The sequence below is a fragment of the Choristoneura fumiferana genome, chromosome 25, assembly GCF_025370935.1.
Source record: "Choristoneura fumiferana chromosome 25, NRCan_CFum_1, whole genome shotgun sequence".
NCBI classification, from domain to species: Eukaryota; Metazoa; Arthropoda; class Insecta; order Lepidoptera; family Tortricidae; genus Choristoneura; species Choristoneura fumiferana.
This window is the reverse complement of record NC_133496.1, coordinates 14003373-14029746: the sequence shown is the minus strand read 5'-3', so window position 1 is coordinate 14029746 and position 26374 is coordinate 14003373. Positions and strand designations below refer to the sequence as shown.

General features: G+C 36.6%; 1 protein-coding gene across 2 annotated transcripts; it reads left to right on the top strand.

The window, feature by feature from the left end:
* LOC141442397 (sodium-coupled monocarboxylate transporter 1) lies at positions 1–25980 on the top strand. 2 transcript variants are annotated; one of them, XM_074107370.1, is made up of 11 exons: positions 1–121; positions 12303–12511; positions 16844–16986; positions 17559–17761; positions 18308–18439; positions 19428–19787; positions 20285–20415; positions 21334–21584; positions 21831–21967; positions 22394–22569; positions 22857–25980. In XM_074107370.1, exons 2-11 carry the CDS (start codon positions 12307–12309, stop codon positions 23078–23080), a joined length of 1962 nt encoding a protein of 653 aa, XP_073963471.1. In that variant the 5' UTR covers positions 1–121; positions 12303–12306; the 3' UTR covers positions 23081–25980. The 2 variants fall into 2 exon arrangements, with proteins under 2 accessions (XP_073963471.1, XP_073963472.1); XM_074107371.1 differs by lacking the exon at positions 1–121 and adding an exon at positions 147–262.
* The last annotated feature ends 394 nt before the right edge of the window (positions 25981–26374 follow it).

Genomic DNA, 26374 nt, shown 5'->3' with positions numbered 1-26374 from the left:
GTCTGTGTCACAGCGTCAGGCTAGACGCACGTCGGGTAACATAAATATATATATCACCAATACGGTAGTGAATTCTGTGTGGATTGATGCCAAATACACTCTATTTTTGGATCTAAAACATGTGAGTTATTTATAGTAATATAAACTCTAATGTTCTTGTTTTGTCAAGTGAAAAATGTTATGACGGTACGAGTTGGAAAATGAAAATATTATTGCAAAAGTTGAATTAATATGGAAATGTGTGGGAATGTTTATGGTATCGGTATGTTTCTATTTTTTTTTTAATATACTGAATATGCATGCATTAAAAATTAATATTTAATTTTACAAAATGTTACCTGACGTCCGAATTTCTATTCTACAGGACTTTCACAAGACCGTCCGTAATATTTGTGTTTCCTGAAAGAAATCTATCAGTCTAAATTTGAACTTTCTATATTCAGGGTTTAGGATTTACACTCGAGTTCATAAACTTGTGAGCTAAATTTTGTTCAAAAATATCTGAACTCGACTCTATTGTTAACGGCGTAGAAGCGTGTTCAGATATTTTTGATAAAATTTTAGCTCAAAAGTTTATGAGCTCGACTGTACATTGATACGTAAATTAGTCAATTAGTCCAAGCTTTGCCATTTATGTATTTTTGAAGGTATTTATTGCCTATGCTACTGATGACATCGCACGTCAGAAAATTATAGAAAAAACTCACAACAGACATTCGCGTTGAAAAAAAAACGTAAATTGCGCATAATTAGGGGATTGAGACAATTTGTTCAAAAATGTTTTTTTATTGTTGATTTTGGTACTTTGGATCTTCTTCTGAGTTGCAGTAGCAACTACTCAACTCAGTCGAGAGTGTACTCTCGACTGAGTTGACGTGTTCGTCCGTTGGAGATCAGCAGTGAACCTTCTTTTCTTGGGAGAATAGTGTGGTAGTTTCCCCATGACATCCCTGCTGGATTCTGGAGTTCATAGTTGAAAATAGAGAGCGCTGTCCACTCTCACTCTCACACCAGTACCACTACCATGAGTTTACAGTGACCGTACTCGATAGCGACGGTGTAAATTATTTGTATGGCGAATTCAACAGCTCCATACAAAAAATTTACACCGTCGCTATCGAGTCACTGTAAACTCATGGTAGTGGTACAGGTCTCTTAGTCGTGTTTTACGACACCCACGTAAAGATTGGTCCTTCTAAAACCGGGCACGACACGGACGGTTGTGTACAAACACAGAATTACTAATTAAACCCAGTAATCCGTTGCAAATTAGTTTTGTCGAAATGCATATTCCATCGAATAATGCAATAAAAATTCGCAATATTTCACGTAACGACTTCTGCGATTCTGATAGTTGATAGCGTTGTTTTTGTTCATACCGCGATAAATCCAAAATCAAGAAGCAGATATTTTCTAAAGTCAGATTTAGTAAAAACTTACTTTTACCCGTGGTGACACTCGCGTGAATATAATAGCATTTTGTAGGTTTCCTCACGATATTTTCCTTAACAGTGAAGCTTTTGGGGAATTTCGAATGTAATTTAGCAGATGATTTTAAAAACTCAGAGATGCGAGTCCGGGTTTGGACCTACGATTCTCTGATTTTAGAGGTTATAGGTCAAAGTGTAGTGTTATTGAACACGTTTTTGTTAATCAAGGTTTTCATATAACAGTTAGATATTTTTTTTACCCAGGAAACTGCCAAAATGTTTCGTCGATTCAGTTTTTGAAAATGTTCATTTCGACTGAGATATAGTAATGAGGGCTATTGCGTATGAATTCGCCGCTAGAGGCGCTAGTGTAGCGAGAGGTCTTCGAAATTTCAAATGTCACTGTTTTTGGGTCAGCCACGCGGGTTTATTATAACAATTTTGTCAATATTTTGCAAATTATGGCAAATATGCGTTACGGGGCAATGAATGTCTGAGTTTTGAGAGAGTTTTCTCTTTCGGAAAACTTTGTCCTCCCTTTTTTCCGAACAAAACGGGACTACGCAACACTGTGTATGCATGCTCGATATTTATATGGTACGGTTTATTAAATGTATTTTTTTTACACGCCCGTAATAACAAACTAACCAGTATACTTCAGGCAGGACCTTTGTCTACAGTGGCGCCAACTGGAGAGCGCGAAAACCTACGCGAAAACGGTAGCCCTCATTGTAAAAATCTGACATATTATTTAAAACTTGCTGTGTGTAGGCTCACTAGGTACACTGGGGAATTACAGTATCTGACTTAAAATCTACGCGATCTCATTTCACGCTCATTGCACATACATAGTACATCATTAGTATTGCTATATTGCTGTGGTTCTCATTTTAATGTTAGGTAATACTAGCATTTTCCTTTGTTATAAGATAAATTAGAAATTTTATGACACTCCAGAATATTTACGTTGATGTCGCTATTATTAAAATAAGATAAGATACAGTAAGTTTCGAATCAATCTTTAGATCATTGTCAAGGACAGTTTGAAAGCTAGTTAACTTTAGAGGTTAACTAAGGGCGGTCTTATTAATTTAATAAATAATAAATAAATACTAAATATCATGGGACATTTGACACCAATTGACCTAGTAGCAAAGCTTGTACTATGGACACTAGGCAACGGATAAACATACTTATATAGATAAATACATACTTACGGCCGGGATTCGAACCCGGGACCTTAAGCTTCATAGTCAGGTTCTCTAACCACTTGGCCATCCGGTCGTCAATTAATAGGAATATCTTCCAGACAACCATGTAACAAAACGTGTCAGATGTTTTTAGAAGGATTTAAATATTTGCATGTAGAGTTTCACTTAAATCTGTCCAGTCGTTTAACATGTAGGAGTAATAAACATGCATGCACATACAAACTTACGCTTTTATAATATCAGTAGTAGTATTAAATGCGTCAAACAGTGTAAAGTAGCTGTCACATACAACACAATAGTATTTGCATAAATTATTTACTTGCATTTACACAGTATTTGCTTTATAATATGACATTATTTACCTGAGACTTATGAATAATGTAAAGATTCGTAAAAAAAGAGATTAAAAACCTGTAAAACGCACTGTACCTAACTTTTTTATTATGAGAGGGAGGAAAACGAGCAAGCGGGTCACCTGTTGGGAAATGATCACCGCTGCCCATGAGTACCAACTACTCAACAAGAGTCATTGGTCCGTTGCCGGCCTTTTAAGAAGGTATGCAGGTGGTAGGACCTTGTGCAAGGTTCGCATCTTGCTCACTAATCCTGCCGTAAAGCAGCAGTGCTTGCACTGTTGTGTTTCAGCGTGGAGAGTAAGACAGCCGATGAAATTACTGGCACGTGAGGTATCCCATCTTGGGCCTCTAGGTTGGCAACGCGTCTGCAATACCCCAGGTGCTGCAGATCTTTATGGGCGGTGGTGATCTCTTACCATCAGGAGACCCACTTGCTCGTTTGCCATCCAGTCGAATAAAAAAAAGCCCTTTTCTTGAAAGCCTGCTGGAAACACTGCTGAGGGCAGTAGATTCCACAATTTCACTGTACGTAGCAGGAACTGCCAAGGCCATGCCCTTGACCTGGTTACCGACGAAGTCCACGATCGATTTTAAAGTCGACAACACCAAATACACCACCGAATAAGTCCACTTGCCGTGTTCTTCATTCCTAATAATTGATATTGACTGCGACTTTACAATGCGTTCGCATTTTGTGTTGTGTTCGTAAAATAAAAATAAAGTTACATTTATTCACAATAACACGAGACACATCAATTTTATGACAAACTAGCGGTTGCCCGCGACTTCGCCCCCATTCCAGTCCTTTACATTTATTTTGTTACGCACAAACCTTGTTTGAAAATAACAAACACAACAAAAATAATTAGCCAAGGGCTATCGCGTATGAATTCGCCGCTAGAGGCGCTTGTGTAGCGTGAGGTCTCCGAAATGTCAAATCTCATAGTTTTTGGGTGAGCTACGCGGGTTTATTTATAATTAGAACAATTTTGTGAATATTTTGCATTACCTGAAATTAATTATGGCAATTATGCGATAAGGGGCAATGAATGTCTGTGTTTTGAGACAGTTTTGTCTTTCAAAAACTTTTGTCCTCCCTATTTTTCCGAACAAAATGGGACTACGCAAGACTGCGGTTGCTCGATATTTTTATGGTAATGATTGAAACAGCTTTTCATGATTTCAATGCATTAACCTTCGCGGCAATCGCGGCACACCTGAAAATATACGCGGCATACCGGTTTAAAACGACTGCCCTAGTGAGATCCTTTATTAAGACGAGTGGCCCAATCGTTAGGTACATACCTTAAACAAGCTAGGCTACCGATTTTATTATCATCATCATCATCATCCCAGCCTAATGTACGTCCCACTGCTGGGCACAGGCCTCCAGAATGAGAGGTCTTGAGGAGGACTAGGCCACCACGGCTTCTAATTACAGTTTTTTTTATACAATCAATTAATTGTCTATTGAGCACCACAAATCAGTACAATAAATATTATCAACAATGCCCAGATAGCCTTACACCTCTCATCAATGAGGGCTATCGCGTATGAATTCGCCGCTAGAGGCGCTAGTGTAGCGTTAGGTTACCGAAATGTCAAATCTCATAGTTTTTGGGTGAGCTACGCGGATTAATTTATAATTAGAATAATTTTGTGAATATTTTGCAATATCTGAAATTAATTATGGCAAATATGCGTTCCGGGGCAATGAATGTCTGTGTTCTGAGACAGTTTTGTCTTTCGGAAACCTTTGTCCTCCCTTTTTTCCGAACAAAACGGGGACTATGCAACACTGTGGCATGCTCGATATTATTAAGGTACGGTTTTAAGGTGTATTAAATATGATTTTAATCTAAACTTTGTTTTCACGCCCGTAATAACAGACTTTGAAAGCCATACTTAAAAACCTCACGCAACAGTGCGCCATCTAGTGAGACAAAAAACGATAGCCCTCATTGAAATATTATCTGAACCAATGCAAAGGCCCTCATAACCTCGAGTATGTTGTAGCCAACTATACCAAGTACAAATAGGTAAAAAGTAAGGTACATCAATAATAATGGGACCTCAAAGTCAAGTCGAAGTCAAAATATCTTTATTTAATTTAGGCTATAACAAGCACCTATGAATGTCAAAAAAATCTACCACCGGTTCGGAAAAAAACCTCTGTTTAAACAGATTTACAATATTATTAAATGATATTTTTTTTTATTCAACTGGATGGCAAACGAGCAAGTGGGTCTCCTGATGAAAAGAGATCACCACCGCCCATAGACACCTGCAACACCAGGGGGATTGCAGATGCGTTGCCAGCCTAGAGGCCTAAGATGGAATACCTCAAGTGCTAGTAATTTCACCGGCTGTCTTACTCTCCACGCCGAAACACAACAGTGCAAGCACTGCTGCTTCACGGCAGGATTAGCGAGCAAGATGGAATATGTATGATGGATGGGATATGTATACATCCCAAGTATTTAACACAACTTTATTTTTAACACAGTAGGTTCGCTATTTGAAGGGATCGCTAATGCGAATCGGAATTATTTCCAAATATCCCTGTGTAAGATATCCCACTTATATTCTAAAAGCGAAAGTTTGTATGTCTGTTTATTTATTTGCTAGTTTGTTATTCCTCAAGTCTAAACCTTTAAACCGATTTAGATGAAATTTGGGTATTCATATAGTTTCAGTCCCAGGGAAGGACATGGGATAGTTTTGACGGAGTCACGGGCTACAGCTAGTTATGAATGAGTCGAAAACCATCTCCCCCGTTCACCTTGTAATATGAAAGTGTGACAGGGATTTCAGCTAAAGCGATTAGTCAATTCTATACGACTCAGATCCGGTTCTTTGAAAGTCAACCGTAAAGTTGACCTTTAAACCATTGCAACATAATTTTCCCTTAGTCAGTTCCGGAGTTATTTGGACATGGGACCCGTATCTAGAGCCAAACATTCGTACTACATTCAGTCTAGATATTCAGACGTATATACATACATAACAGCGACTCAATCGAGTTTGAACGTTATTATTAGATAGACAGCATTGATTTTACTTTGTTAGATAGGAGAGTGACGTGCGTGTAACAAAATGTATGACTTGCCATACCTCGTTATAATTTTGTTTTATACTTATTAGCATATTAGTATAATATTGCTTGAAGTATTAAATGTATATTGTATTTCGATTCAATTTATGACAAGCGTAAACAAAGACGCCATTAACCCGACCATTAACATTTAGTGATGTGAAAACCTAGAACCTATTGCAAAATAATTATTCTGTTCAGTAAATCGATTATTTAATAATCGAATAGATCAACGTATTTTTGTCTATTTTATTATTTACAAAGACTGTTTATTCAATTATAAAAGCAGTAACTATTTTTTAATATTAAGGGGCTGTTTCAACATCGATTGATTAGCGGTGAAACGGTTAAATGTGATGCCGTCTCCGTCTATTCGAACAAAACAAATGGAGACGGCATCACACCTAACCGCCAGTTAACACTAATCAATCGATGGTGAAACAGCCCCTAAGGAAAGTAAATAAAAGTTGCTTATTCATCCGCGCATTAATCAAATTTGTAACTGTCAAATTTTCCACCATCTCTACGCTAGTCTATTTCAATCAAGAAATAACGCCAGATTTAGACGAAGATTTTTCAATTGTTAAATAAATATTAAAATAAGTGAATTTTGGTGAAAAAAGATGATTAGACATCCAGTTAAAAGACACGAATTATAGATAAATGTGTTATTGATTCGATCCAGCGGGTGTTTAGAAGAATTTTGATGAATCGGTTTGTTTACACTTTTAAAAGTATTTAAAAGAACTTTATTAAAATTTTTGAAATACGTATTTTATGATATAAATTAATTCTTAGAACATGATTTTACGGTATCTTATGTTAGTTAGTAAGTAAATAAACTATTATTAATTTTAAGAAAAATGATATTGTACGCCTAAGAAGCAAATTATAGCAGTTCTTTTCAATATGTTTTCCAACTTTACATGTACTTACCTATAATTAACAATAAATTATTTGAGTTTGAGTTTGAGTTAATAAATTGGATAGGCATAACGTATAGTATGAAATATGAATAAGTTAAAATTATGCCCAGGACTGATGACTGTGTTTCTACCAGACATGTTTTTTTTATTCGACTGGATGGCAAACGAGCAAGTGGGTCTCCTGATGGTAAGAAATCACCATCGCCCATAAACATCTGCAACACCAGGGGCATTGCAGATGCGTTGCCAACCTAGAGGCCTAAGAGGAATACCTAGGTATCGTATGATATCGGCGCAAGTAAAATGTATGAAATGTGATCCGATATCGGATCGGATAATCTGAAAGAAATGCACATGTTTATGTAGCGTTTCTATTGTTTCACAAAAAACTTACGTAATAGTACGAGAAAAAAAAAAAAACCTTGTCCATCTGCATTATGGTGTTCGTCACCAAGGACGCCCGGGACGCCGCCTGCGTTACTATGGGATCGCCTCCACGGCAACGGCTATGACATGGCTATGACACTGTGTGACTGTCATTGTTTGACATGTTTTTTTTGGGTGCTCTGTTGGAGATTTTTTTTGTAAAAGTATAAATTCTTTGAAAAGTATAACACCTCGTGTATATTGTAACCACCTTATGTTTACAAATAAAGATATTTACTTTGACTAAGTTTTGAAAAACTATTAATTAGTTTTTCAGTGCAGAAACAGTGCGGTGACAACGTGTTTATTGTATATGTTTTTTAAGTTTTATATTTTATATAAGTGTTAGCGTTGGTTTATAATTATGTATGTCGGCAGCTGATCGTAAAATCCGCCAGACCACGAAATTCCTGGGCATATCGTGAAATGGCGCCATTTCATGACATGCCTAAAGGTTGTCCAGGCATATCACGGCGTATTTCACGATCGGCCACCGACATATACATTATAAATATGTTAAGCCAATTAGATATACTAACATAGTTCTTAAGTTTCTATTGTTACTAACATGCTATGGACCAAATTGGTTGTCTGAGAATAAAAACATTTTTTTTTTTTTATTAAGTTTGTCTTTAGATGGAAGTAGGTACACTGCTCGAATGTCCGATCTGCGCGGACCATAAACTTTACAAAGGTGCAAGGGGCTTAAACATCCACTGCAGCCGTCGACACGTCCCTCGAATAGGCTCCTTCACATCTTTGTTGAATCCTTTAAATCCTACTGGAGACGGTTCTTGCAGCGCAATTATCAAACATTCAAGCACCGTGGCCCTCAGTAAAGGGTTGGGTCTTCTGAAGCATGGTCGCAAACTGATAAAACGTATCCCGAGAGCAGCACGTGTAGCAGTTTCCCGAAAACTTTCGGAATACGTGGCTAAAGTTGTAAGCGAGAATACAGTGCCCTTAGTGTAAGTTTTCGGTTACAAAATAAGTCTCGATCGCGTTCGCGTTAAAATCTTAATTTGTATGCAAACACAAACAGCGCCTCTAGCGGAACGCTTGCGATGTTCGTGTTTCCATACAAATTTAGATTTTAACGCGAACGCGATCGAGACGTATTTTGTAACAGAAAACTTACACTAAGGGTACATACAAGGCATGAGATTTCTTTAAAGAGATAAAAAGCGCTATTTTTAATCCGCTGGCAAAGCCTCTTGACCTAGTGTTAGTCTTTTATGAATGAGTGTTTTACTAACCTGAAGGTCATTAACCTTTAAGTTATTACTATTACAAGTTAACTCGGTCGTCTCGCCGGTTTAATTTTATATACGTTTAACTTGACCTTTATAAATTTATCTATTGTTTATTAACAAATAAACACTGATGTATTAAACTGTGTACTTCTGTTAAATTTGCAATGAAAATGGAGACATTTAATATAAGTATATTTAGATTTTTTTGTACTTACGTAATTACAATAATAAATAAATATCATGGGACACTTGACACCAATTGACCTACCTAGTCCCAAACTAAGCAAAGCTTGTACTATAGGCAACGGATTAACGCAGACCCGAGAACAAACATTTTGTACCTATTATTCATACAAATATCTGCTCCAGCCGGGAATCGAACCAGGGACCTCAAGCTTCGTAGTTAGGTTCTCTACCAGTTGGCCATCCGCGAGAAGTTTTATACGGAAAAACCGGCCAAGAGCGTGTCGGACACGACCAAGATAGGATTCCGTAGCCATTACGAAAAAATCAAGTACCTAATATTTTTCTAAGGATTTCGTATACCTTAGGCTGCTAAATATTTACTCTTAAACTACTAATAACTCTCGAGCAATCTTAGCAGTTATAATTTTCCTTGTAAATGGCATATATTTACTAACATCCTGAATTTTTTCATAATTTTTCCACCCAATACTAGATTTTAGAGGGGCGCTGGTTGTTAATGAAAATTTGCACTTTCAAGTTAAATATTTTTCAAATAGATCACTTAATAGAAAAATCGTTAAAAAACCTCCCAATGGTTTAAAAGACCTATCCAACGATACCCCACACTATAAGGTTAGTCGAAAAAAAAAACACTCCGGGCTTACGTCTAGGTACCCTAAAAATTTTTTTTATTCAGAAATCAGTACTAACGGTCTCTGAGCTTACCCGCGGATAGACAGACAGACAGACAGACAGACGGACAGACGGACAGACATGGCGAAACTGTAAGGGTTTCTAGTTGACTACGGAAACCTAAAAAGACCGCCAACAGACCTTACAAATCTTACATTACAATACAACGACTCTTTTCTTTATTGTACACCATAAATAGTAAGAGATACAAAATACAGGTACACAGAGAGAAAATTACAAGGTAAGCAATAGGCGGCCTTGTCGCTTAAGAGCAATCTCTTCAAGCCAACCTTTTCTAGGTCAACCAAAATTGCTTTTCGGGTTTATGAATTTGTTGATTTCAAATCTCAGATGATATCACCTTTATCAAGTCATCAAAACCGTGGGAACCTTCTTATCATCGGATAATATTTGCAGCAAACATGTTTATTTTGATAAGAAATAGTACGCTATAAAAATCATCATTACAGTCATTAAATACCTGCCTGTGTCACAGTTTACCGCAAGATTGTTTAAAATGACTTACATTTGTCGTTTTAAACGCCTCACTATGTTATTAAAATAATTGCATGAATATCTGGTTTAGAATCGCGGGAAACGACTATTACACGATTATCATGTTTTAGAATAATGTTGTTTTTCATTTTTTATGAATATAATGCCTTAATAAAAGTGCTATTAAAAAAAAATATTCTGTAATTTGGCTAAGCTAACGGATCTTTTACATGTCACTTTTTTGTACTAAGTAGAGCGCTTTCAGAAATAGTCATTGCCACGAAAAATGCACCGCAAGAATCTTGGCAGAAAAACATTTTCTTAACCTCCTGTTGATGCTTTGTTATTTTGGATATTATTTCAAAAATCTTAGAATTCTTTATTTAATGAACTTTATAAAGTACATTCGGCCGTTATTCTTAGTGTTAATTAGTCCTTTATAAAGTACGCCAGGGCTTAGGAGGTTAAAGCAAAATATATGGGTGATAAATAAATTGAACTGCAAAAAGAATTATACGTTTAAATTAAAAATAAAAATTCCCTTCATAGATAAAAAGTACAGGGATGTAAAATGTTCCTTAGTTAGGTTTAGGTATACATATGTAAACCTAATTCTAAACATCTTGATTATGTAGGTATAGGTAGAGGTAGGGCTAAGTTCAATGGACGTGTATAAATAATGCTTCCACCCGTCAAAAAAATAATAATTGGAGATAGATAGTAGACATAAGTCTCTCAATGTCAAAAATTATAATATAATTCTGAAATAGGTACACATTTCTCTTGTAGTTCAATTTTATGCACATACAAAAAGCATTGGTGTATTTTTACACAATCCGAATTCATCATAAGCCATTGACAAGTCCAGGATTTTTTTTTAACTATTTATAACGTAGACTCGTCATTTCCAGTTTATTCCTTCAGCCCACACGAAAGCTTAACAGTTTCGAGGGAAGTCCTCGTTTCTCGTAGACACATAATTTAAAAAGCCATGTAGTTAAAATACTGTATCGAGTAATTGCTGACAATTGACGTCAGTACCACTTGTGGGGATCAAAAACAAAGGTATTTAGCTGTCACGGTTCATGAGATATTATAGCCTAGTGACAGACATACAGACGGACAGAGGATTCTTAGTAATAGTATCCCGTTTCTAGTACCGTTTGGGCACAGAACTCTAAAAAGGTATCTAATCAAGGGCACTTCACACACATTTTTCAACTCCATTTCCCAAAAACTACATCCGATCCGCGCGAAGTCGGGGCGCGTCAACGTAGAGTATTTATGCATTTTTGGTTAGATTTATATTTTTAAATTCGTAATATCTTTTGAATGGAATGTCCGATTTGAATAATTCAAAAAGAAATCTACAGGTATTAAAACCGTCTTGAATATGAAATTATTTGTATGTAAGTATAAGGATTAATACAAAATTATTATCATGGTCTGATTTTAGTCGGCATTTCTGTTAACTTTTAAAATGTAAAAAGTAGTTATAGTATCGCGAAGTTTTTGTAAATATTAACATATTCTTTAATATCGTAGACCATTATTTTTATTGTTCTATCATTAATAGTTTCCACAGCGCAAGCGATGCGAGCTATGCGGTGAGGGAAAACATCGTGAGGAAACCTGCACAACCTGCGAAGCGATTCAATGGTGCGTGCGAAGTTCCCAATCCGCACTGGGCCCGCGTGGGAACTATGGCCCAAACCCTCTTGTTCTGAGAGGAGGCCTGAGCCCAGCAGTGGGACGGATATAGGCTGGGATGATGCGATGAAAGATGTTTTATGGCAACTATTTTTACACTTTGTTACATTATTGAAGTTTTTTTTCTGGTAATAAATAGCCTAATGTGCAAAACTTATTAAAGTTAATAGTAGTATAAAAGAAGTTTATTTTATTTAAATCATCATAAAATAAGTAAAATAAAAGTGTTTGAATCATTAATTGTAACAACAAATACAAAATACAAAAATACAAATATTTCCTTGTTACTCGTATTATAAATAATTAGTATTAAGATTTTATATATAAAATCTTGATAATTTTATAATTTTTAAATTTAATTCCTGTAAATCGATTAATGATAGTGCCATGTAAATACTAATTCTAGCATGTAAGTGTACTGTAATACTAACAAATTATGGGTTTTTATGCCTGAAATAAATAAATTGAATTGAATTGAATACTACGTAGTAAAGATTTGTAAAGATTTGTTTTTTTTTTCAGCATAATGGCAACAGGCTGGTTAGCATGGGAGTGCGTGGTGTTCGGTGTGTTTGTGTGTGCGACGTCTTGCGCGCCGCTGTGGCGGCAGAGAGGCGCCAGCGCAGGCGGCAGCGCTAAGAGGGCGTATATCTTCGCCGGAGGGGGCGTGTCTACGCTCGCCATGGTTTTATCTGTGGCAAGGGGGACACTTGGAGTCAGGACGTTTTTAGGTAAGTTAGCAAGCTATTCAGGAATCTTACTTAGTGTGCGGGATCGAATCAGAAATGAGGAGATAAATAAATAAATAAATAAATATCATGGGACACTTGACACCAATTGACCTAGTCCCAAACTAAGCAAAGCTTGTACTATGGATACTAGGCAACGGATAAACATACTTATATAGATAAATACATACTTAAATACATATTACATATTAAACACCCAAATACAAATACAAATACAATCAGCAGCAGTAGCAAAACACTACTTTAAACATTACATAAAAATATATATATATCACGGGACAATTCACACCAATTGACCTAGTCCCAAAGTAAGCTTAGCAAAGCTTGTGTTATGGGTATACTTAAGCAAACGGATAAATATAATTATACAAATATAGATACATACTTAAATAGGTACATATTAACACCCAAGACCCGAGAATAAACATTCGAATTATTCATACAAATATCTGCCTCGGCCGGGAATCGAACCCGGGACCTCAAGCTTCGTAGTCAGGTTCTCTAACCACTTGGCCATCCGGTCGTCTAAACGGATACGGAGAAGAACGAGGGTCACCGGTATAGCCAAGCGAACTCGTTGAAGTGGCAATGGGCAGGTCATGTAGCACGGAGAGCGGATGGCCGTTGGGGTGGACAAGTTCTCGAATTGAGACCGTGGATCGGCAAGCGCAGCGTAGAACGTTTACCATCGAGATGGACGGAGACCTGGTTAAAGCCGCGTGTTCAAGGTGGATGCAGGCCGCTTCCATTGAAGCAACTGGAGGTCCATGGGGGAGGCCTATGTCCAATAGTGGACATTCTACAGCTACGGCATCTACACGCGTCTTTGAGGTTAGAAACAGATTATGGTGGCTTGACAAGGACTGAATGCCAGCAGCAGTGCTAAAATGGCACATCTTTGCTGAAGACGTCGTGTCTTCGCTGGCCATGGTTTTGCCTGTGGCCTGGGCGACACTCATGGTGTCACGGTGTCACTACACCACCATCCCAGCCCATATACGTCCCACTGCTGGGCACAGGCCTCCTCTCAGAACAAGAGGGCTAGGGCTGAGGGTGACACTAGGTACTCAAAAAGGGGATATTTTAACGATATAGAGACCACGATCACGTGCATTATAATCACAAGTAGACTAAAGAAAGGCTGTATAATTGTCTGTCTCCTCTAGGTTTCTTCATGCCTCAAAGCAAGATAAGTGAAATCAGCAAGAAGAAAGTTTCTCTCGATTTAGAAAGTTTTCGATTTCTATGTCAAATAATAAAGTATTAATTAACTTATTTATTTACAATCGACATGGATGGTCCAAAAGCATCTGTCATCTAACAAAACACAAAAAAATCGTTGTTTGGTAGAATTCTTCTAAAACTTTACTGTCGAAAGTTGCATGCAGTTGTTGTTTCTTGGAATTTTGGTTAATGAATTGACTGTATATTGTTTTATTTATTCTACCTACACTTTAGTAGTTTTGAACGCTATGTGTGACGTGTAAACTTGTAGTGTAGATTTTTTTTCCAATTCCATAAAACATGTACCCGTTATTTTTGCTTTACATGCGTATTTTGCTGCCTTACTAAGGTGAGACAGAGCAGTGGCTCTGCTTTGCCAAACCCCAACCTCTAAAAAGACTGATTCCAGGTTTAAGCAAGGGAAAAAAATCATGCGTATTGTGCGCAAAAACCAGTTACTATTCCATTTTAACCCTTTAACCGCCATTGTCTGAATTATAAGACAAAAATTATCCAGCTCATTTCGCCGCAGTCTTATAATTAAGACAAAATGTCATATAGTTTCGGTGTAGGCGGCGATACGGGCACGTACGAATGAAAACGTATCGGCGGTTAAAAGGTTAAAGACATCGTGGATAATTGAGTAAATGCAAAACATGATAACGTCTCATTGAAATTCAGCTTCGGTGTCGTCGAATAGTCTCTTTGAATAAAAGTACGTGAACCGCAAATATAAAAACGCAAATATTCATAGCTCGATTGAGCAAATGAAGTAAAAAGTTAGTTAATTTATGAATGTTGGTATTTCATTGCCATAGATGGTCTAAAAAAGTAAGGACACGGCGTAAAAACTGTTTTCCAAAATAGCCCTTGCATTTTAAAGTAACCCCGTTTTACTACCTACTGTATCCGATGAGTGTATACCTACACTCAAACAAATGCCCTATTGGTTTGACTATAAAAGGTACCTTCATTCTTCATTCCAAATTTCAAGGTCATAGGAGGTTTTTCAGTAAACAAAATCAGTGGCCGTCCGTATTGTCTAAAGCTGAGTTTAGACTTGCGAGAAAAATAATGCAAGTTGCATTACATTGCGAGGCCGTAAAGCCAACGAGTTTGTAGTGGGCAATCGAGCGCCGCAATGTAATGCAACTTGCACGATTTCTCTTGCAAGTCTAAACTCGGCTTAGACTAATTTCTTACTACCCTCATCATATGTGATAGAAAGAAGTAGAGAAAATGATTGTGATTACAAGTGTGTTTGACAGTAGGGCCTCTGAGTTGAGTTCGAGCGATGCACGTGATTTTCAACCCCCGACGCAAAAAGAGGGGTGTTATAAGTTTGACCGCTATGTGTGTCTGTGTGTCAGTCTGTCTGTCTGTGGCACCGTAGCTCTTAAACGGGTGTACCAATTTAAATGCGATTTTTTTATTTGAAATTAGGTTTTCTAGGGATGCTTCTTAGACATGTTTCGTCAACATCGGTTTAGCCGTTTTTGAGATATTGAACTTTGAAGTGACAAAGTCGGGAGTTTTCCAACTTTTTGTTGGTTAGGTAATTAGACAGGCTGAAAGAAATAGTTGTTTAAGATTATTAGGATTAGAAACCTGAGAACGGCTGCAAGTCTCTGGCACGTGGTGATTATCTGATTATACGCTGACGAAAATTTGTATGTACGTGTCTTGCAGACACGTGGCCGTGCTTGTGAGAAAAGAATTAGTATTACACGACTGCCTAAGAAAGCAGGATGTTTTTAGATCGTTTGTATGTTATACTTAGGCGAAATTTATTTATATATTTAGGTTAGTTTTAGGATACTTACTTTTTACTTCTATTGTAATTTAACTGTGGTTGAAATTTGGTTTCATACATTAAGCGATGTTCAAACTGAACCGCGTCAAATGCGTGAGTCTATTTTTAGGATTCCGTAGTCAACATAACAAAACGGAACCCTTATAGTTTCGTCCTGTCCGTAGGTACGTATGTCATAGGCATTTTACGCAATACTAAAAAACGTATTAGTGATAAAATTTAGCAAATTCTTGCGTAGGTATATTTTTTTGTAATTTTGGCCTTATCATTTTTTTTCTAATTGACTGTACAGTTCCCTTTATTTTACACTAGCCGTTACCCGCGACTCCGTCCGGGTAGAATTCGGTTATGGCTATCCCGAGGGAACTATGGATTTTTCTGGGATAGAAACTATCCTATGTCCTTCCCCGGGAGTCAAACTATCTGTGTACCGAATTTCATCAAGGTAAATCAGTTTAGCGGCTTAGACGTGATAAAGTAACAAACAAACAAACAGATTTACAAACATTCGGATTTATAATATTGTATTGTATTGTAATGTATTGTAAACCTCTTTATTGAACATAAAATCACATGAAAATAACAGAACACAATAATAATATTAGTAGGATTTTTCATGTATATCATCAGCCAAATAAGTGGTCTATCAATTTTCAATCAAGTTCCTATCAAATGAATGTGTCGCTAAAGTCGAACTTTCAAGTTGACAGACGTAATTGGCATTATTGTTTTGTGACATGCAAGCGATTATCAACTTTAGGGTGTTAGACCACATATTTGGCTGATGGTACACACACTTTCAATCTTGTTACGTACGCGTAACTGCTAGCACTACGTAAGCACAAATCAAATAGTCGTTAAAATACTTGTCCACAAGAAGCCGTTGGGTTGCTTAGTGTAATTGAGCTATTACTGTTTTATCCCCTTAAGAGTCAAGGTCGCAATTTGCAACCTAAAAGTTTAGTTACAAAAAATGCAAACTGAAGTACAAGTAGCTGTCACGAGTTTTAGATTGGGACATATTTAAAGGTTGAATACCCATCATCTCTTATTCCTTAGCTTCAGTCCTTAGCTCTAGTTTTTAGCTCCAGCATTTTTAACCAGTATAGTGAAATTGTCTTCAGCCTGTAACTCCATAACCGTGAGTCCAGATTTAAATAGCAGGATTGAGAAGAGTCCTACATGGAAACATTTGTCATCAGTTAAGCAGACCTCAAGTTTCTATCCAATGCCCACATTGCACACTGTTGATAACTTCTTGATAAATATTTTTTCAGGTTTTCCATCCGAGCTGGTGTACCATGGTTCGGCTATGTGGGAGACGCTCTACGGCATGATCCTGGCGTACCCTCTGGTCTGCTATCTATTCGTGCCAGTTTACTACAGGCTACAGACCAACTCCGTGTATGAATATTTGGAGGTATGTATGGTTGAAGAAATAGAGACCGAATGTAGTTTTGTAGTTTATTTATGAAAGAGAGGCAAATAAGGAGAGTTACTAGTCTGTTACCGGCCTTTAAATTAAGTTCAACCCCTTTTCTTGAAATCCCCGTGTCATAAATATCAAGAAACACTGGTGACGGAAGTTGGTTCCACAATTTCACTGTACGATCTCTTTGATTTATGAGTATTTACATAGTCATCCACCTGTAATACGACTTTTGGATGACAGTTTTCTGTTATTATGACGGGACCAGTGGTATCAAAATAGTTATTGACCATTGCTTGTTGACCTTTGGCTGTATTGTCTAACATTCTGGAATTCGCCATCTCTTTCTACCATCATCCTATACCGTGTGACTGAAAGAAGTGGTGAAAAAGATCGTGATTCGAAGTGCGTTGTACAATATGGCTGGTCTGGACTTTTAAGTTTTAGTTTGTTTATTTTTTATTTCAAATTTACCTGTTGATGAGTGCTCACTGATTAAGTAACAGTCTATTAGATTCAATTGGCTTTGAATAGTCGATTAATATAATAATTATCAATTCTAGATGCGGTTCCACTCCGCTGGAGTCCGCCGCATGGCAGCGGCCACCTTCATCGTCCGTCAACTCCTCAATCTGGCTGTGACAGTCTTCACACCAACAGTGGCACTTCACGCTGTGCTGGCCTTGCCACACTGGGCATCTGCAGCCGCCTTGACTGCTGTGGCCATTGTATTCAATCTTCTGGGAGGACTCACTGCTGCTATCAAGTAAGAAGGGTTTTTGTTTATCTGAACGGGGACGGAACGTATGTAATGAATGTTTACCCTTTATTGCATACAAAAATTAAGAAAGAAATAATTTATAAACGCTGATATTCATAATTACACAAAAATATTACATTAAGTAAAAGTGAACAAATTAAATGACAAAACTATTTAAAACTAAAATGAAAACTGAACCCTCGTGGCATTGTGCTCAGAAGGCTGGCAGAATTACCTGGTTGGATAGCTATGCTAACTCTTTGAGAGATTAAGCTACCGGACCTTCGGTCTCCAGTTGTGTCAACCAGGCGCTTTTGGAAATCTTTTAAAAGCCGATGTGCTCTAAGGCCCCGCGGACCTAGGGGCTTGAAACCGAGAAGTATACACACAACACACACAAACATCACGCCTGTATTCCCAAATGGGGTAGGCAGAGCACACGAAACGTTGCCGCTTCGGAGCCACTTTTAGCTATTTTAGGTTTTAGGGACATGTATACTTTTTAACTTTTTTAAATTGTTTTAATTATAATTTTAAATTTGAACGTTTCAGAGCAGATGTGATTCAAACTATGAGTATGATCGTCGTCAGTGGGGCATTTATAATACAAGCTACCATCCGCGCCGGCGGCCCTAAGCAAGTGCTAGAAGACAACATAGATGGAGGCAGGCTGGAGTTTTTCAAGTGAGTTGATTTAATGATCAATGTCTTAACGATATCTATTCTCTTCTCCTAATTCACTGCACTGCTGACAGAGTGGTCGTCGATCGAATGAGGATTAGTAGTGAACCTTCAGGACGACGTTCTTGGGAAAATATTGTTATGGCCTTCCACACCGTAGAGCTGGAGTCCGGAGTTCATAGTTAATAATTAGCGCTGCTGCCCATTCTCAAATTGTGTCCCTTAATTACCTTTTACGACACCCACGGGAAGAGAAGGGTCCGTGCTATTCTAAAACTAACCGAGTACGGACTGTCATAATGTCATAAGAAGGAAAGTAAATTATTTCATTTGAAGAAAAATTCCAACAGATTATAATAGTCACTAATCATAATCGGATGGACCATTGCAAGCTCTCACAATAAAAGGGCGATTACTTCAACCGCCTTATTTATCTGGTCACAACTTTTACAAATTGGCCGTAGATTTTGATGTCGTTTTCGATTATTTGTTAAGAATTCCTGTATTTCTACCAGATAACCAAAAAACTATATCAGAATATTTGGCCATTTTCACAGAAAAGTGTCCAGATAAATGAGGTGGTTGAAATGCTCGAATAATCGCTCAAAAGATAATGATGGCGAAAATTTTTAAATTATAGTATAACTGTTATTTTGCATCCACTTATTTCATGTCCAGCCGAATACATCCCGTTGCTGGGCACTTCCTCTCAGAGAGCTTCGGCTGTTAGTTTCCAACAAGCCCAGAGCAATTTGGAAACTTCATCTATCATTACCTTATATTGCATGTTTTCTTAGGATGTTCTCCTTCACTGAGAAGCTCATGCTAAATTTTATTGTAAACGTAACTTCGTGTATAAATTTCAAAACAATCCCAAGCTCAAGTTCGGGATCAATCCCACAATCCTCTGCAGGAGAGCCCATAAATCAAACCAAGCTTTACCACGACTTTTACATCAATTTATAAATCTTCATTTCAATTTTACTTTCAGGTTTCACTGGGACCCCACAATCCGCGTTGATACCTTATCAGCCATCATCGGCCAACTCTTCATGTCCGTCTCCATCTACGGATGCCAGCAGACATTCGTTCAGCGCTACTGCTCAATGAAGAGCGAAGCTAGAGTCCGAAGGACCCTATTCGCCAATATCCCGGCAGTGAGCGTCCTCTTCAGTCTTTCCTGGATAGTAGGCATGGCGATCTATGCTGTGTACAAGTACTGCGATCCTCTAATGTCTGGGAGAATAGGCAGTCCTGATGAGGTCCTCCCGTTTTATGTGCAAGATCAGTTTGGGTTCCTGCCAGGCATGCTCGGGTTTTTTCTCGGAAGTCTGTTCAATGGAGCTTTGAGGTTAGTTAAAATTATATTATTATCTATACCATACCTTGCCGATTTGATTTATTATATTTTCAAACTTAGGTGTCGCATGCGTGTGAGTGGAGTTAGTTTTTCTTTTCCCGTCACCTGGTTTAATGAACTAGTTTCGCCTTCTTCTGCCATGCTTTTTTACATTACATTTACAGTAAGGAACAATAACAAAAATAAAACCTACCATTTGGAAATAAAACTTACTAATAACTATGTTATATAGAATCCTTATTACTAAATAAACTCAGCCGACAGTGTAACACGTGTAAGCATATCCCTTTCAAAATAACTTTTATTTTGAGTTTGTCTTAGATGTCATACAGTTTTTTTGTAGTAAGACTCAATGATATGTTTGGATTCGCATCACATGAATCTACTTATTTAACTAAACCTTGTTTATCTTCTTCGACTTTTGGATATTTGAAAGACAAACTCTAAATTCCAAGTTATAATTACTAAAAGTTCTGCTTTATTTTCAGTTTCCTCGTTTCGAATGTGAACTCTCTGGCGACAGTGACGTGGGAAGACTTCGTGTCTGCAGCGCCGGCGTTCAAGGGCACTTCCGACAATCAGCAGCTCACCGTCATTAAGATCATTGGAGTCATTTACGGTACGTTTAGTAGCACGGTACTGTTTTTACAAATATGAGCCGTAACAAGGTTATCGACACGCATCTAGGTAGATTTGAAAAACACCCTAACAACACGCGTCTTTTGTTTCTAGAACTTTCTTTGTACATGCAGGTGTCAAATATAATATAATTATCGTTCATCGAAGAATATAATGAACGATACTTTATTTAAAAAAAATACAAAAAAAAAAGTTGATACATTTCATTTTATTCTTAACCATTTGATGATGGTGTTTTCACTTTAGAAAAAAGAATATCACTTTTCAATCCCGTAATAATTTCGAAAAACTCATCATCAGCATCTTTTGGATTTTCAGGGATATCTGCCAAATTTTTCATTTTAACTAATACATTATGTAAGTCAATCAGTCAGTCATAATACTTTTACATCACATAATAATCATCACAAGTCATATATTTATTAACAAGTTAAAAATTAAAAACAAATTAGATGAATCAAGATAATTCTCTTCCTTTCTCAGAAGAAGTGTGTTAGTCAACTTTATTGCAAGATCTGATTAACATCAGAGGACAGGACAGGTGTCTAAGTTGGACGCTTTAGTCAGAGTAGTAATGGGTGCGCAAACGAGTAATACTGCTCTTTTAGCGATGTGCTTCCGTTTCTACCACTTAGAAGCGTTTTGCGAATAGACCAGACCATGGTGAACTCAGTAGCTTTCTTTATCATATCATCATCATCATCATCATATCAGCCATAGGATGTCCACTGTTGGACATAGGCTTCGCTTATCAGACCTCCAGATGCTTCTGTCGGAGGCGGCAGCCACCGTATACCCACGGATTCATCTTGTGAATCCAGTGAATTGTTGATCGGCCACCAGTTCACCGACTTACACAAAATTGACATTATTTTTATCAAATACTTTATTTTTCCAGCTATCGTCATTATGAGTCTCTCCCTCTGCGTCGGGATGGTTGGCGGCGTCATAGAAGGCTCCATGCTAGTGACTTCTGCTACGTCGGGCGCTCTTCTTGGAGTGTTCATCCTTGCCACGCTCTGCCCCGTGGCAAATGGCAAGGGGGCGTTGTGTGGCATGATCGCAGCACATTTCATCACGACATGGATGGCAGCTGGCCGGTTGTTGTATGTGGATACAAGTGTGGCGATGCTGCCTTTGTCAGTTGATGTAAGTGTAGCATTTTTTTATTGTTCAATTTAAAACTGCATGAAATTTATGCAAAGTTATATAAATTTATGTTTGTTATTTATAATATATCAAAATAATAACTGTTCACATAGCAACAAATTACGAATATCATAATTTCAACTCAAATTTTACAGTATTATACATACCTATGTCAGATCAGAAGCAATTAAAACGAAAGATTAAATAATGATGATAATGGTATAAAAAGTTGTGATGAAATTCCAGGGATGCCCCAATGGTACACTGAGCGTATTCAACCCGAAGCCACTGCCAGTGGGTTTGAATGCGACGCTGATACTGCTGGCACCGATACTGCAAAACTTGAACACAAGCCGGGCCTACGTTCCGCAGGAGTCTATGATGTAAGTGATGATTTTTTAACGGATGACATCAATGGCACGTCTCTGATTTCATCAAACTAATCTGGAACATTTCAGTCAGTATCTGGATAAATTCAATTCAATATAGGTGTAAAAAATGTGACAGTTTTTAGTTAAATATATTTTAGTAATGTTTGAGCCAAAGTTCAAAATTACAAACGCGTGACGCCAAGGAAAAAAAATCCGTTTAAAAACACTCTAAAAATGTTTACATATTTACTAGTCATTATTATGAGTATACTCAATTAATATTAGGAGATTCAGTATGTTAGAAATCTGTTCTGTTGAAGTTTTGTACCTTAAAAGTTTCAAACATGCAGTAAAACAAATTAGATGGTTATAACATCATTGTTATAGTTCTTTGAAGGCTAGGTTGTGTCATCTTTAAAGTATCTTCATTGTCCATAGTACAACGGCTCTCCATCGGATGTACGCCGTCTCCTACATGTGGTATGCAGTCATCGGGACCTTCGTCTGTGTTATTATTGGTTGCATCATCGGCGCCATCACTCGCACTGATGCTGATATCTTTGATGACCGCCTCTTGCACCCTGGTTTCGCTAAACTGTACAACAAATTACCAGGTATATACAACAAATGTTCATTGTATTAAATTTCCAACAAAGCTTTACTAAATTCGTTATTTCATGTATTTATCAGAAAAAGTTTTATAGTGATTTTGCACAGTACCTACACTTTATTTAATATCAACAAACTTATAATGAGTTTCACAAAGCTTTGCATTAGAAATAATAAAAATACTTATTCATAATCATTAACTATAGAGTTTTAACTTTTGGTTATGAGTTTTTATTCTGTTCCATGATTTTCAAAATGAAGGTCACTAATAATTATTGTTTTTTTTTTTCAGGTAAAAAATGGACCTTGACCACTGAAGCTTCGAAAACTCCTGAAAAAGACTCAAGTGAAAAAACAGAAGCGACCATAGCCGATGAAATCAAAGATGGTATTCCTGATAAAAAGACGAAACCTGTCAAACAGCCGAGTCCTATAATTTTTGCTACCACGAGTAGTAGACATTTTGATGCTTATGGAGAGAAAAGGTCTCCGTCACCCATCAGAACTAGGTTATGATTTATTTACGTTAGTGATGAAATTTTCATCAAGTGATAATCCAGATGCCTTGTAAAATATGCCTTTGGTGTATAATGACTTTGCTACTGAAAATGTGTCAATAAGTTTGAAGATTGGAGACATTTTATAAAGTAGCGGTTATTAATACGGATATTAAAGTGAATTGTTATATTAATTATTCAGTCAAGACCAAAAGAAAAAGAGGTCATATTGTTTAAAACAATCGCAATCACAGGCGCATTCGCCGTTTCTTATATTTTTTGATAAAGAGACGGTTGTGCTTGCAACTGATAAGTTTTCGATTCGGGTTCTTGTTACGTCGGTGTTTTAAGGTATACAAAACTATGAGAATATTGAATATATAAAAAGAATCCGACGAAACAAGAATTTGGTGATACAAGAATACGATAAAGCGGGAACTAACCTTGCAACCCTGTTCACGTTAGGTTCGACTGTTAACGGGTCCAATTCTTTGGAGATAATTTGTAATCTTGTAGAATTTGATTCATTTTTGTGCGCTTGAGTATATATAATACGACTTAACTCACCTTATTCATCCATACGAATATTGTAAAAGCGAAAGTGTGTGTGTTTGTATGTTTGTGTGTTTGTATGTTTGTCTCGCTTTCACGTCGAAACGGAGCGACGGATCGACGTGATTTTTGGCATAGAAATAGTTTATGGGCCAGAGTGACATAGGCTACTTTTTATCTCGGAAAAATGCACAGTTCCAGAGGGAACAGCGCACGATAACCGAATTCCACGCGGGCGAAGCCGCGGGTATCAGCTAGTATTGCCATAAGGACGGATGGTGGACCTAGGACTCAAATATATTACTATAATTGATGAGTTAACTATCTTAGTTAATATTTAATTAATTATTTAGCCATTTTTTGAACATAAAATATTTACGAAAAGTTTCGAACTCATTAAAGCAGTCTTTATAATATGGATAGCATAGCTTAACACGACAGTGGCAAGTAAAGCTGTGGTGTTTAAAACAGTCATTATATTTTATTGTATTGTAAAAACACACGTGATAATTTTTTATTAATCCCCAAAATTATGAATTATTATTTTTTGCCTGGTGACAGATAATTTTTAAGACCACCCATTATACTAAAATAGACGTATTTAAGTTTTTTGTGATAAAATAAAATAATATCTTGCTCGTCAGTTTGTAAGCATTTCTATTTTAGTTTTATAATTGGAATGATTAAATTAATCATTCCTATATTATATAATTTATGTATTTAGTTGTAAATAATGATCTGATGATCTGCCTGTGTTATTTATCATACTTAGTATTGCATCGATAGTGATTTTTTTATAGTATTGTGGAAAATAACACAAAATTGTAGGAATAAAATTATATAAAACCGTCCAAAATATTACAACTAGGTAGACCGTGTAGCCTCACTAGTTGTTTTAATTACATTATAGCATAAAGTGGCTTGTAATAGACATTACGAGGTGATAGTCTGTATACTATGTGATGTTTCTCAGTATTAGCTACTTTGAAATAATTTTAAAATACTAGAACTACTAAAATTAAAAGAATCTAGTGTTCAAAAAGTGATCACATTGCTAGCAATACTATGTAGTTATTTTACCTAGAATTATTTTTTGGAATTTGGTCTTCACTTTTTGTACACTAATTTAATTTCAGTGTCTAACTACATGTCAAGCAATAACTACTTTAATTTAGAGAAAGTGTGTGTTTGAAATGAAATTGTTGTGTGATTGATGGTGTGACTTAAGGATTTTCAAAAAACGAGCCAGTCCAAGAAAGAACTTTAGAAATGTTGTTGCTCAATTTTATTTTCAATTTTATGGTTTTCTCTTTAAGATTTATTTTATTTAAAAGTGACAACAAATTTTTCAAATTTTTTCTCAGCAATCACACATATTGGGAACTTTCGACGTGTATGATAACTATTTGGGTTGGTGTATGGACACGCATGCGACACGGATTGTTGGTCCCCCTCCCCCGGACTCATTATTTATTTGTTTTTTTTTTTGGTGTGTCTGGTTACATTATATTTATGTAAAGTCCAAGAATTAATTCCTTCTCCCTGTGATAAACAGTGTCCTGTCCACAGTCAAATATTCTAGTATATATCATTTTTGGTAAAAGTATTAATTAGTTAGACGAACTTTTTTTCATCGAGTACCTACCTTATCTATGGATTGATTTAGGTTAGGTTACGTTTTTTTGTTACAAATCAGTTACTCTTTTAAATGGCCAGTATGTGGTCAATTCTTTTTTTTTATTTAATTTCATTTTAATCGTATTTTTCTACCTATTACGATTCAAAAAAATAAATAGGACGGACGGACGGATGGGCTACTACGAAACTCGAAACTCGAAGTTCGTGTCGTGCGGTCCCTCTGACACTTAATACTATTTAATATGAGAGCGAGAGGGACCACACGACACGGACTTCGAGCTTCGAGTTTCGTAGTAGCCCTGCAGGGCGGAGTAACAGTAATACGGTCCCATTGACATTCTGAAGACGGATCCTTAAAAATGGATAAAGGAGGTCTATTTTTTAAAATTAACATTTTCGCCTATTATATTTTAAAATTATATTGTGATTTTTGGCCACCATTCAAGATGATTCAAGTTTTGATAGTGACTTAGTATCAATAAAAAAAACATTTTAAGCGAATTATTAACATTTTGAACTGTCCTGACGAATTACACAAAATAAAGTAAAAATCTAAATGTAAAAAATATTTTTTTTTTCACTGTGTTCGAATGACATCGAAACTTGGATGGTGACTAAAAATCACCATAATAATATTGTGTATGGACTGTGTGATAAATTTCCCGATATTTTTGTAATAATTATTGTTAAAGTATAAGTTATAAAAACAGTGATGATAAGTGCAATAAATATTTTCTAGACTTATCTGGATTTTTAATTTTATGAATTGAAAGATTTTATGGGAAAATTGTAGTCAGCAGCAAAAATATGTAAACAGTTGTAGAGTTTTAAATAAGAAAGAAAAAACAAAGTAAGCGCCATGGCCTGAAGAATTACCAAAATTAATAGTTCCCGCGAAAATAAACGAATCCTTCGCAGAAGAAGCCGCAGGCAACAGCTAGTAGCTGATAATTTACTTTCGAGTCTTCGCCCATTGAGTACAGCGCCAGTACAGCAATAAAAATACAGCGTTGAGTGTACACAAACCCAATCTGTTTAGTTCTCACAAAACTCTAGTTTGAACAATTTAATGTCTAAGCTGATTAGGATATCTTGAGAGCTGAATAGATGAAATAAGAGCAAT

Coding starts and splice junctions, on each gene's coding strand:
- LOC141442397 (XM_074107370.1), top strand. CDS start 12,307: ATGGCAACAGGCTGGTTAGCATGGGAGTGCGTGGTGTTCGGTGTGTTT. Junction 20,416..21,333: donor GATCATTGGAGTCATTTACG/GTACGTTTAGTA, acceptor TTATTTTTCCAG/CTATCGTCATTATGAGTCTC. Junction 21,968..22,393: donor GTTCCGCAGGAGTCTATGAT/GTAAGTGATGAT, acceptor CATTGTCCATAG/TACAACGGCTCTCCATCGGA.